At 32.7% G+C, this 13,720-nt stretch overlaps 1 protein-coding gene across 1 annotated transcript; it reads left to right on the forward strand.

Annotated features, from left to right (window-relative positions):
- The first annotated feature begins 2,245 nt into the window (after positions 1-2,245).
- On the forward strand, positions 2,246-5,877 carry LOC133814236 (uncharacterized). The gene is made up of 6 exons (XM_062247225.1): positions 2,246-2,332; positions 2,441-2,973; positions 3,065-4,540; positions 4,628-4,933; positions 5,020-5,119; positions 5,209-5,877. Exons 1-6 carry the CDS (start codon positions 2,246-2,248, stop codon positions 5,875-5,877), a joined length of 3,171 nt encoding a protein of 1,056 aa, XP_062103209.1.
- The last annotated feature ends 7,843 nt before the right edge of the window (positions 5,878-13,720 follow it).

Here is a 13,720-nt window from a genome sequence, read left to right on the forward strand (position 1 = left end):
CGCGTCTCCGTGAGGGATCTCTACGCCCATTCAGATGATTCCTAAGATCTGGGTTTGTCTGATCTCCCTTTCCCCTGCTCTGATTCAGATGATTGCGCAGGTCGGGATGGCTCTTGTGATTTCCAGTATTTTTACGACCCCGGTCGTGTTTACTGACAGACCTAGTTTCTCCGGAATCATCACTGGTGAAACTCATCGATCGGTCATTTCGTGGTGGATCCTTTCTACGTCGCCTTGTCTCTGCAGTGCGAGATCGGGACGTCTGACTTCTCTCGGATGGCGCGCCTTTCCGCCCCTGGAACGTCTCCCTGTTTCCTTGTCTTTCCCCTGTACGCCCTTGATCCTGATCTCGACCAGGTTGAGCGTTTCTGCGGGGAGGTGAAGGATATCTTATGGGAGACGGAGGAAACCGTATAGGTGACGGTGGTTGTCATCCCTGCCTCGGCCTGGAGGGTCCAGAATTTTCCCGAGACGGGCCAGTTGCGTTCGGTGCACTACCAGGAACCTGAGTCCGAGCCTCGGCAGGAGCTCGGTTGTTCTCAGTTCCTGCAGGCACTCCCACAGGTGGATTAGGCGGGACCCAAGCTCGGGTACTCCTCTGAGGCCTAGAAGGAGCAGATGGCTCTGTTGGTGCTGGAGGTTGTGCTGGCCTCCTTGTGGCAGCACTTTTTCGTGGACGTCCACGGGGCCTCCGGGGAGGAACGTGCACGTCCCTTGGAGGAGGGACTTGGTCTTCACGCGGAAGCGGGGGCTGAGCCACCTGCGCCTCCGCGGCTATCCTAGTCAACTCCTCGTTACGTTTGTTGGCATCTGCCAGCAGCTGTTTCAGCTGCCGATTCTCCAATTCTACAATGGGGACATAACGCTCAGGGTTATAGTACATGTCCTCATCCCTTGGTTGTGGAGGTGGTCCCCGGGAATCAGAGGACCCACTCCTTTCTTCAGCGTCCGAGTTCTCCATTGGTTGTTTTCCAGGACGCCTTGGGTAATTTCCTTCAGGAGTGTTCTGATTGTTTGCAGCCATGAATCTCTCCGGGATGGAAGCTTGAGTTCAACTCTCAATGAAAGCACCAAACTGTTGACGCCGTTTTTCGTCAACAGATAAAAGAAGAGAGCACGTAAACAATTTAAGACAATGGCCAAAAATAAACAAACGAATCAAACACGGTTTTTTACGTGGTTCAGCAGTTAAATCTGCCTAGTCCACGAGTCTCTGTTATTAATCTTAAGATTATCTCTGAACAATTCTCTAGCATGAATTCTCCAGAGTTTTCTCTCAAGGATCAGAATTTCGGTCCTTTACAATGGTGGATGACTTCTCTATTTATAGAGAAGGATGCAGAATACTATCCCACATATTTTGGGTAGTTACTCTTTTGTGAATAAAAATAAATGGCTTTAAATGCCAATAATCAGATATAAAAGGAAACGTTCCCCAAAGATCAGGAAACGCATAACTGACTAAATAATATCCCACGATTCTTGGGGATTTACATCAATAAATGAGGATTATATCTCATATCTACAATACTTGTAGATATTTAAGGTGGTCATAGCGTATCTCCAAGGCTTCAGCATCTCAGGTTTCACGTCATTGTGCGAGCCACTGACATCTCCCGAGCTAACATTGCTTTCGAGATAGTACATCGAGCTCGATATCCCTGCTCCGAAGTTGTTCCTGAAGATGAGGGGCTCTCAGAGCTATCTTTCGAGATCGAGATCATTTCGAGGTCAGTACATTCGAGGTCATGTATCGTACTTTGCAGGCTTCGATTTACAATCGTAGAGCATACCCTAACCCTCACGAGACCATTTAATGCGAACTCAGCTTTCGAGATCATATTTACTATGGCTCGAAATCTGGGTATAACAAATTCAAAAATATTAACACTCACCGAAATTTGAACTTTTATATATTTTCAATTAATATATATTTTAAAATAACATTGAGTTCTTCATAATAATGAAAAATCACTTCATATTTTTATTTTAAACGAGCCTTCTGTTTGCCATAACGAAACTAACTGAAGTCTTAAACTTTATTAACGTGCATAGTTTTGGGAGAATTTATAACAAGGAAAAAAATTTGGGGGTACAATCTAGTAGTGGTAATAGTTCAGGGGAAAAATCATATTTATCCTTTGTTATTTGATCATCCTTAAGTGTGATTGACTCAAATTTTTATTTAATATTATTTGTAGTAATTTTTCTAATCAATTGATTTGATATTTTTTTCTCAGTATTAATGGATAAGAGTTGGATGAATCAATCTAGATTGAGTGATTCATATGCAGAAGGAGTTAATATATTTCTTGATTTTGCATTTAAAAATGCAAGTCATGAAGAAAAAATTATATGTCCTTGTGTAAAGTGTGGTCTTATTACACCGGTCACTCGCACAACTGCATTTTAACATTTGATATGCAATGGATTTGTGGAGGGTTACACTAAATGGGTATTGCACGGAGAAACTTCTTCACATGCTGCGCAGAATGTTGAGACTCCTAGTGATATTCACGAGTCAAATTATACCATTTATATGGAAGGAGTTATACATGATGCAGTTGGACAGAATATTGAAGGCGATGAATGCGAAATTGAAAATGATAATCTTCAAGGCGAAGGCGATGAACCAAATGCGAAAGCAAAAGAATTTTATGATTTGATAAAAGATGCAGAGAAAGAACTTTACCCAGGTTGTACTAGTTTTACAAAGCTCTCATTTGTTATTCAATTATTTCATATTAAGTGCATGTTTGGATGGAGTGACAAATCGTTTGGCAAGGCACTTGACTTATTTAAAAGAGCGTTACCAAAAGGTGAAACATTACCCAATTCTTTTTATGAGACCAAAAAATTAATCAACATGCTAGAACTTGATTACGAGAAAATTGATGCATGTCCGAAAGATTGCATGTTGTATAGAAAAGAACATGCTAATGACACAGAATGTGAAGTATGCTCTACACCAAGGTACGTTAAATATAACAATTTATATTCTTAATTTTTTTAGTCAACATACTTTCTAGATTAGACTAACCTTACATTTTAATTATCAAAATAGGAGTGAAGCTAAAGTCTTGCGCCACTTTCCGTTGATACCAAGGTTACAAAGATTATTTATGTCATCAAAAACATCATATTTTATGACATGGCATCATAAAAAAGAGCATACAAGTGATGGTTGTATGAGACACCCTAGAGATTCTCCAGCATGGATTACTTTTGATCACAACCACAAGGATTTTGCCGCAGATCCACGAAATGTTAGACTTGGGTTAGCTTCTGATGGAATGAATCCTTTCAAAACATTAAGTGTTAGCCACAGTACATGGCCAGTTATTTTGATACCATATAATCTTCTGCCGTGGATGTGCATGAAACAACCCAATTTCATTATGTCTTTACTCATACCCGGTCCAGATGTACCTGGAAATAATATTGACGTATATTTGAAGCCATTGATTGAAGAGCTAAAGGATTTATGGGAAATTGGAGTTGAAACATTTGATGCATCTACCAAAAAGAACTTTAATATGCGGGCATCACTACTATGGATTATCAGTGACTTTCCAGCATATGCAAACTTATCAGGATGGAGCACAAAAGGAAAATATGTGTGCCCATCTTGTCATGAAGACACTTGCTATTTGTGGTTGAAGTACAGTAAAAAATATTGTTATATGGGTCATCGACGATGGTTAGCAATCAACGACCCATTTAGAAATGATGAAAAGTCTTTTGACGGCACAAAAGAGAAACGAATGGCTCCAACACCATTAAGTGGCTCTATGATACTGGATACACTAGCAGGCTACCAAATTAAATTTGGGAAGACAGTTGTTAATCCTCCATTGCCATATGGTTGGAAAAAAAAGAGTATATTTTTTGAATTGCCATATTGGAAAGATAATTTATTACGACACAATCTTAATGTGATGCATATTGAAAAGAATGTATGTGAAAGTTTGATTGGGACATTATTGAGTTTAGATGCAAAAAACAAAGACAATTTGAATGCGCGTCTTGATTTAAAGCATATGGGTATTAGATCTGAACTTCATCCAAAGGAGAGTGAGTCTAAGAAAACTGTCATCCCCCCTGCATGTTTTACATTAAGCAAAAACGAAAAAATTGTCTTTTGTCGATTTCTAAAGACAATCAAAGTTCCAGATGGATATGCTGCCAACATTTCTAGATGTGTTGATGTAAGGCAAAGAAAAATTTATGGGCTCAAAAGTCATGATTTTCACATTATTATGACTCAATTACTACCACTAGCACTGAGGGGAATATCAAGTTCGCATGTTCGTCAACATTTAAGTACTTTGAGCAACTATTTTCGCATGATGTATTCAAAAGTTGCTCGACCACAAGATTTTATGCAACTTGAACAAAAAATACCTATCATTCTTTGTAATCTTGAAAAATTATTTCCCCCGTCATTTTTTGATATCATGGTTCATTTGGTGATACACTTAGCATATGAGGCAAGAATTTCTGGACCATCAGTTTACCGTTGCATGTATCCTATTGAAAGGTAAAAATCTTGATTGATTTTCATTTTATTTAATTGCAAGACATTTGTTTTAATATTTTTTTCTAATTTTTCTATGTATAATTATAGATACTTGTCTAAGTTAAAGTCATATGTTCGGAACAAAAGCAAACCAGAAGGTTGTATTGCTGAAGGATATTTAGCTGATGAATGCTTGACATTTTGCTCAAGATACATGGAAGGTGTGGAGACGAAATTTAATCGCAAGCCTAGAAATTACAGTAATATGGAATCAAATGGAGAAACACTGCCTATTTTCCAAACGACAGGTCGACATTTGGGCAAAATAGATACAGAGACTTTAGATGAGGATACAAAAGTTAAGGCACATCGATATATGTTATTTAATTGCAATATCGTAGATTCATTTATTGAGTAAGTGTCATTTATTATATCTCTAATAATAATAATAAAAAAGTCAAACATTTTATAATTATGACTAATACTAATTCATTTTGTAGGGAACATCGTAATATGATTGCACAACAAAACTCTCGTCAAACAGCAATGACCATCGATCAGATTCATAGCCAATCATTTCCTTCATGGTTTGCTAACAAGGTAAGTTGTTGTTTTTTTTATATAAATTTTGCATTAACTTAATAAGTCACATAAACATTGACTATAATTATTACTTTTTGTCAAATTAGGTAGAAGAATTATATGCTAATGGGGATAATCGAGTATCTGAAGATTTACGTTGTTTGGCAAAAGGACCAAATAATGTTTCCTTTCGATTTAAAAGATATCTAATAAATGGTTTCAGGTTTCACACAAAAGAAATCGAAAAGAACTTAAGAACTCAAAATAGTGGAGTTATTATGATTGCGAAGACTCAAAGTTTCGCAAGTAGTAGGGATCCAAATCCTGTTTTCAGAGAGGTTACATTTTATGGAATGTTAACTGATATTATAGAACTAGATTATTCTTCAGAAAATCGTGTTGTGTTATTTAAGTGCGATTGGGTTTCAAGAAGTGGCGTTAAAAAAGAAAATGATTGCACAAGAGTCAACTTTTCAAGATTGCTACGTGACGACGAGCCCTTTATACTAGCTTCTCAAGCAGAACAAGTAATGTATGTCGAAGACCTCAAACACAAAGGATGGCATGTTGCTTTAAAAATAAATCCTAGAGACTATTATAATATGAGCATGCAATCACACGATGAAAATGTGGAGTCTTATTTTCAAACTGAGGTTTGTAGCACAACTATTGATGTTGCGGATGAAAATGTTAGTTTGGTTAGGGAAGATATGCAAGACATAACTATTGATACATCATTGTCATTTGATACAAATGACATGGATGAAGAAGCTTAATTATTTTAATTTTCTTTCTTATTAATATTTTGCATAAATTGCTAAATTTTATGTCTTAATAATATTTATGGAGTTAATCCTATGCTAGTATTTATTTGATTATTTTTTCATCTATTATTAGGCCTAAAAAAACTATATTTAAACTCATAGTATTTGTTTGTAAAACAAAAACACATTAAAAAATTAAAAAATAATTGACAAATAAAAAATGCCACTAAAAAATTACTAACACTTTTGAAATGTCACTAAATACTATATTTTGTATCATTTTTACAATGTCACTATAGATATATTCTAGTGACATTTTTTTAATGCTACTAAAACTAAATATTCACAAAATTGTGACATTTTTCATCAAATGTCACTAAATCATATATATAGTGACATTTAAAAAAAAATGCCACTAATTAAAATATCATTTATTCTCACTAATCTGACATTTTTGATCAAATGTCACTAAAATACTATTATTGTGACATTTTTTTGACAAGTGCCACAAATTAAAATGTCACTAATTCATATATTTGGTGTAGTGAGTTTTTAAAACATAATTGATAGAGTAATTTACAAACTTTAATATGAAATTTTAAAATATGTGATGAGAATTCATTATGGCTAATTTATTATTTTATATTTTTATTTTAAATTTATTTTATCTTACTTAGATAACTTTTTTTTTCATTTATTTACCTTATTTAGATGACTTTAAAATTAACGGTATTAGAAAACAATAAAAAAAATGTAAAATTTAAAATAAACCAACAATTTTTATTAAATTCATATTTATAATATATAAAAATATAAAGTGTATATTAGGGTAATATTGAATACTATAGTATACATATAAATAACTTAGACGTGAACATACATATATATGCACTATAAATATATAGAGTTAAGTGATCATATGGTTGCATTAATTAAAGTATCATCAATTTCTATATTTCCAAATAAAATATATTATTACACACAGTCGCATTCATATCTCTATATAAAAAAATGTGTATATAACATAAATTTTTTAATTTAACGGTTTTTTTTAAATTAACTTTAAAATAATATTCTTATATTTAAAAAAATATTCTTATATTTAATGGTAGATTGTAAATATGACTTAAACATAAATAAAGAAACTAATTAAAATAATATATTTTTGGGATATTTTACAATAATAAATATTTAAATATATAATATATAATATTTTGTTGTTACTCCCAATTTCAAAAACTCGAACAAACATAAACTTAAACAAAAATAAAAAATTAATTTATTAAAATATGATATTTTTAAAATATTTTATGATAATTTGAATAATAAATTATATTTATTTAAAAATAATAAAGGCATACATATCACTTTTTATCTTATAAATTTGTGCAATAGTTTATTTTTTATCAAGTTATTGGAATGTTTTTTTCTTCATCAAATTCACCAAAACATTGCGAGAAATATTGGAAACTAAAAATAGTTGATGCATGTACATTACTGTCTACACTATGACTTTTTCTATTCTTATTTTGTTTCTATTATTAATTTCTTTTTAAATATTATTGTATTTTATATATATATGCCATGTAGCCATGTAAATATATATATATATATATATATCTTACCATTGTGTTTAGATGTGATTTATTGATATAAATATTTATATATAGTATAGAAATATAATTTATTTTATTATATATATTTTTAAAATATTGAACTAGTTTTTATAATGTTTACAATTTTGAAACTAAACAAACGTGCATTCCAGGTATATTTTGTATACGTGTGCATTCAAAGTACCGAACCCGATGATGTCCCGCCCAGTACGGAAGCAGGACAGGTGTCGTTTCATCATCGCGGTCGTTGGTATATCCATGGGTTTTAAATAATAGATTGAACGGCTGAGGATTTGTCTTGGAAGAGCAATCCAAACTAACACTCATATGACAATTACCAGGCTAAGAAGTAGGGGTATATATATATATTACCCAGCCAGTTGCACCTCAGAAAAATACTCTTCTCAAACACACATCTAACCAGTTATACACATCAAGCATTTCGACTATTGTTCTTCGCTGACTTCAGTTCTTCCCCTTCTCCTAGTTTTTTTTTCAGTTCAGTATCTTTTTGGCCTGTGATTCTTAGTGTTGTGTAAGTGAAATTCAAGGCTTGGATATTGAGGATGGAAAAAGAAGGCCCTTTAAGTTTACGGCAAGTTGTTGTTTTTCTTCATTAGTTTAGGTTCTTATGGATGAAGGGAATTTTTTTTTTAAAATAAAAAATTATTGTGTAGTTTAGAAGTAAATATGTTGGTCTTAAACATCATACCCACTTTTTTTGTGGTTGGATAAGCAATATTGATTTATAGAGGTAAGTACCGATTTTTTTTTATCTATTTTTTAAGGGTAAGGAATACTCTCTTTCTCTTCAGTCACAAATAGTTCACTACTTCAAAAGCAAGGAATATTCTCTCTTCTCTCATCTTTTTCTCTCATCTTTGTCCCTGGGTTTTGGGGTTGCTCTTTTACCTTTCTTGGGATTTTGTTTTCTTTGGAAAAAGAAAAAGTCAATCACTTTATAATTTTTAAATTTTATATGCTTCTTCTTTTTTGCTTATGGTAGACTACTGATTTGCTATATTGGCAATTGTTTTTGGTTTGGTATGGGGGATCTTTAAGCTCCATAGAATTATGTTTTAATTAATTAGTACTGGATTGATTTTTCTTCTTGGATCATATTAAATTATTTTAAGTTGACTATATCTAGAATTTCTCAGTGTTATACCTTTTTCTTATGTGAGGTCTTCTTATAATTTTCAGTTTTATTTTTTCTATAATTTGGACCTGTTTTATGAGGACATTTTGGTGTTCGTTATAATAGAAAAGTTTAATTTAAATGTACGGTTTGGTTTGAAATGTTTCCTAAATTATTTCACTTGTAGAATTTATTAGAATTTTTTTGGTAATGTTGTTTGTTTCTTTTGTCAGGCTACTATGACGCACGTGGATCGATTTTCTAAGTAGCTCGATAAGGAAGATGTCATGAAATTAAAGTCTATTAAAAATAACATTATTCTGGTGAGCATGAGGTAATAATATAAATAATTTATTGAAGGATGTGAAAAGTTTGTTTATCTGTTATAGATTATCACTCTTATATAAAAAGAAAAAAATAGTGGAATGAAATTCATATGTATATATAGTGAAGGTGATGTTTCAATTAAATTATTATTAGGATGAATGTTTACGATTGGGTTCCTTGCATATATAGTTTACTCTTTTTTTTATTATTAGTTTTGCTTTGGCTCAGAAAGTTTAAGATCTTGTTTTGCTTGAGGTAGTATGCCCTGTTAATGCGAGATATTGGTTGTTTTATGCAAGATCATGAGCAAAATAAACTGACGAATGGAGTAGGGCCTTCAAAAGAAAGTTAAAACATGACACATCAAATATGAGACATAGCATGGCAACGTGCATATGAGGAATGATAAATAGATAACTTAAAGATTCTTTTACATGGTTGGCATGTTAAAGCACAAATAAGAGACACACGACAAACAGATAATAAAAAATTTTGACGGCTGCATGTAGTCCTAAAGTTGTTGCATTTCTTCTCGGCCACTTTCAGACGATCAAGTAAGATGCATAGTGCTTCCGTCGACCTATCAGAGAGTTTGGTCTCACACCAACGACACATCAGATTAAGTATAATGCGCTAATAATTAGACCTGATGATCCACTTTGAAAATTCTGCCAATCAAGTGATGATGTAGGCTGTAATAATGATCGACATTTGAATATTACCATATGTGTCGATATCCACAACAAAGCTAGTGCAAGAGAAATCACAGAATTTATATCTTGGCAACTTTTCATAAAAAATTAAAAGAGCAAAGAGAGATTGTTATTAAGTGAGTGAAAAAATGCGTTGCAGCTAATACCAATGATGCCAACCTAATCGGATGTAAATAATATTACGGTGTAGCAGAGAGAAACAGTACATGAGAGAAAAGGAAGTGGCGGAGAAGGGAAGAGTGCGAGAGCGATGTGTTATTTGTCGTTCAAGCAAGAGAGGAGAGGCAGATAGAGAAGAGACAGCTGTCGAGAAAGGGTGAGATTAAGAGAGAAGGAATGGAAAAAAGTGTTGCAATTTGGTACCTTAAGGTGTCCAACACGACATCAGGTAACACCTTATGATTAGTTAGCGATATCTCATCATACTTATTAAATTCAAATATATTGGGCACCAGCAGTGACCCTTAGCATTTCTCAATAAAAAAAAAGGAGGAGCTATGCATAGAGAATAGAGAATGAGAGAGAAAATTAAGATTTGAGAAAAAGTTTTACATTTTTTAGTCTAATGTTGAAATTTTATAAGGCCCAATCCTTTTGTTTTCCCAAATTTCAATTTACCGCTTTTCCACATCACTTATCACAATATTTATATTCTTTTATAGTTACAATTTTTTATAAATAACAAGTATTTATTTTTTATATTTTGTAAAAAAAATGTAATAATTTTTTATATTAATTATTTTTCATATCAACAAAAATATAATATAAAAAGAATACAAATTTCAAATAACATAAAAAAGAAAATTGAAAAATATTTAATTAATGAATGTACTATTTTTTTTTGAGTCATCTTCTTTGGGCCGAACCACTATAAATATTTATTTCAATCATTTATTAATACAACATTTATTTCTCTTCTCTTTAGCTCAATGTTCATCATTAAGATCCGCTCTCAGGTATTATACAAAAAAACTCTTCATTTATCACTCCATGTGAGTTGACAAAAAAACGAGTCAACATTTTGGTGTTATTATTGACTCTAAACAAAACATAGTCAAATATTTAAAATCTGACACATAGTAGCCTTATTAGTATTTTGGAGGTTACGATTTATGAGTACAAATGATGTGGTTTCCTTATCGTTGGGGCTTTCAAGTGACTAAGTAGGATATTAAGGGATGTTAATGCAATTATTGACGCTAGCTAGACATAGTCAAACATTTTAAATATCACACAAAGTCATCAAATTATTTCATTGTGACCAAATTAGTTATTAAATAAGGAGAGATTAGCTTGTAGGTTGAAAATTATGAGTAAAAATGATTTGGTTTCCGCATTAGGAGGGCTCTCAAGTAAATAAATATGATATTCACTACAACAAATTTGAGTATATATTACAATAAAAAATGGCACATATTAAAAAGCAATTTTTAATGGGCAAATTAAAAAAAAAAACACACACACTTAATTTTTTTTTTCATAGCCAATTTAGGCGCCAAATGAAATAGAAAGAAGGCACCTAATGAAAATTTTGTCTAACCCATCTGCCTCCTCTGCCCCTCTCTATCAGACTCACTCCATCGACTGTTTTTCCTTCTCTCACTCTCTCTCACACTAAGTCTCTAACCCATTCCGTTGAGCCGCTGGATCACCATGACCTGTACGAGTCTTGTTGCTCCTTCTCCCTCACGCGAGTCTTGCTACTCCTTCTCTATCTCCTCCTTCTCCCTCACGCAATTCTCCCTCACAGCATCTCTCCTGCTGGAAGCAAGAACCCAGACAAGAGCACTCTGACCTTCGTTTGTCTATGTGAGGTTTTTTTTTAATTCAGATTTCAATTTAATATCAAATAATCAATGTGTATATATATGTATATATTTGTTTTACATCATGTGGGAGTTATTGTGCTGGCTAGCTATTCATATCATAGGGTCTCATTCAACACGTTTTCAGTAGAGGGATTGTGTGATGAATTATTATACAGGCCATATCTCTTTTCAGTTTTAGCACAACAACTTCAGTCAGCAGATGTTTTCTCTTCTCACAGAATCTTTTTGATCCTCTTTCGAACCTTCAAAGAATTGTCCACTAAGCGTCTAATGGATGGACAAAGGACCTTTGCACAGGTAAAGAGTACTGGTGTTACTCTTTTTTTTCCCATCACCATAAGATTAGATTCTTATTCTTTCAGCTGACTATATTTTTTAACCATTTGACTGACTTTACATGTATGTGCTGTCACTGACTATGGTAGTAGATTTTCTGGGCCTGTATTCTTATTTGAACTCCTGCTGCTCCTCTCTAACCAAACTTAGGTTCTCACCTCTGGCGCTGAACTTTTTTTTTTAAAACAAAAAATGAATTCAATGTATTAAATTATAATAAAGTCCAAATAAAATCTTCTTAAGGGTATATTTTTAAGAGAATCATGTAATTAATCATATGTAGGGGCATATAAGACTTGACCATTGAACTGAATAGTTGTATTGTATCCTAATAGAGTGAAGGGGTGATTGAAAATAACTAGTGATGTTTATTTTTTTGCTGGCAGTTGATCATTTTATGGTGGAGAATGTTGTTTTCAAACCAAACGAGTTTTGTGGTTTGGGAGTTGGAAACATTTAAAATGTAACAATGCATCGATTATAAAATGGCATTCCAATGCAATGAGCTGTAATTTCATCTTTAGAATTATACATACTCCAAATTGGCATTGCTATTTCATCTTAGAATTATACATTTCCCACCGTGTTTATACAAATTGGCATTGTAATTTCATCTTAGAATTATACATACCCCACCATGTTTATGTTACATGCTTTATAAGAATTAAAATTGAAGACCAATTTTTAGTTTTTAGCATTATCTTGCCAAAGACTTTAAAATCTGAATTATACCAAATACCCAGTAAGAGGAGAGGAGTACTGGTGAAGCAGAGATTTTCATGGTTCTTATTTTCTACTTTGATTTTAATTTTCATATAGGGCTAAAAATTTATATTTTTTAGTTTTACATCTGATGATGTATTTTTTGGCAGATATCATCCCATTTCTTTGATTATAGTTGGCAGCTTTGGCAATGTGATGTGCAGACCATATTACATGGTTTCTCTACGCTTTTCTTAGAGTTCTAATGCTCTTGAGCAGCATCAAGAGGAGCTTTATCTTATATGTGAGCGATGGCTTTTATGCTTAAAGATCATAAGACAATTAGTAATTTCTGGATATCCAAGTGATTCAAAAAGTGTGCAAGTAATTAATTTCTCCTCCAGTTCTCTTTTCCATATTGTTAGTGTTTTGTACGTTTAACAGTTTATTGGACACCTCTTCCACTACAACTGTAAAGTTGGATTGTAAATTTATGTCTGTTTTTAGGAGGTTAGACCAGTCAAGGAAGTTTCTCCTGTGATCTTGAATGTTGTTCAATCATTTCTTCCATACCATAAGATATTGATTATTTCTTATACGAGTGATTAGTTGTTATCATTACTTGATACATATTGTAAAACCATTGTCAAACATATTGTCTTTCTCTACAAGAAACTAATTAAATGTACATTAATATGGACCACATTAAGAAGTCTTTGGTTTTAGGGTTGGAAACTACTTGGGAAAATATTGAAGAAATATTAACACTGCTTTTCTATGGGATATAATTTTGTACTTGTCTTCTTTCTGGTGATTTTCCTTATAAGACTATAAAGTTGTACATTTCTTTTTTGCTTCGAATGAGTGTTTTCTATTTTAAGATTTTTCATTTTTTGAATTTTGTACTATCAATTGTTTGTAAGATTATATGCTTTTTGATAGGAAACAAAATTTCACCCTAGGGGAATAGCTTAAATGGTCAAACATGTAGTTCGCTCCCACAAAGTTTGAGGTTCGAGTACCTCTGGGAACCTACATAGCAATTATTACTATAGTTTCTGGTCACCAAATATTAAAGAGTTAGGTGAGGATCCTAGTTTCATGAAAAAGAGAAAGAAATTTGGAAAGTAAATTTCTTAAATGAAAAAAATTGGATTAGAAAGGAAAGATGACAAGGTAACCTTTCATTTTTTT

Source organism: Humulus lupulus, chromosome 2 (assembly GCF_963169125.1).
Source record: "Humulus lupulus chromosome 2, drHumLupu1.1, whole genome shotgun sequence".
NCBI lineage: Eukaryota > Viridiplantae > Streptophyta > Magnoliopsida > Rosales > Cannabaceae > Humulus > Humulus lupulus.

Excerpts from the sequence above, each read along its gene's own strand:
- LOC133814236 (XM_062247225.1), top strand. The coding sequence starts at position 2,246 with ATGGATAAGAGTTGGATGAATCAATCTAGATTGAGTGATTCATATGCA. Across the intron at positions 2,333-2,440 it reads TTGATTTTGCATTTAAAAAT|GGTTACACTAAATGGGTATT; the intron begins GCAAGTCATGAA and ends GGATTTGTGGAG. Across the intron at positions 4,541-4,627 it reads TGCATGTATCCTATTGAAAG|ATACTTGTCTAAGTTAAAGT; the intron begins GTAAAAATCTTG and ends GTATAATTATAG.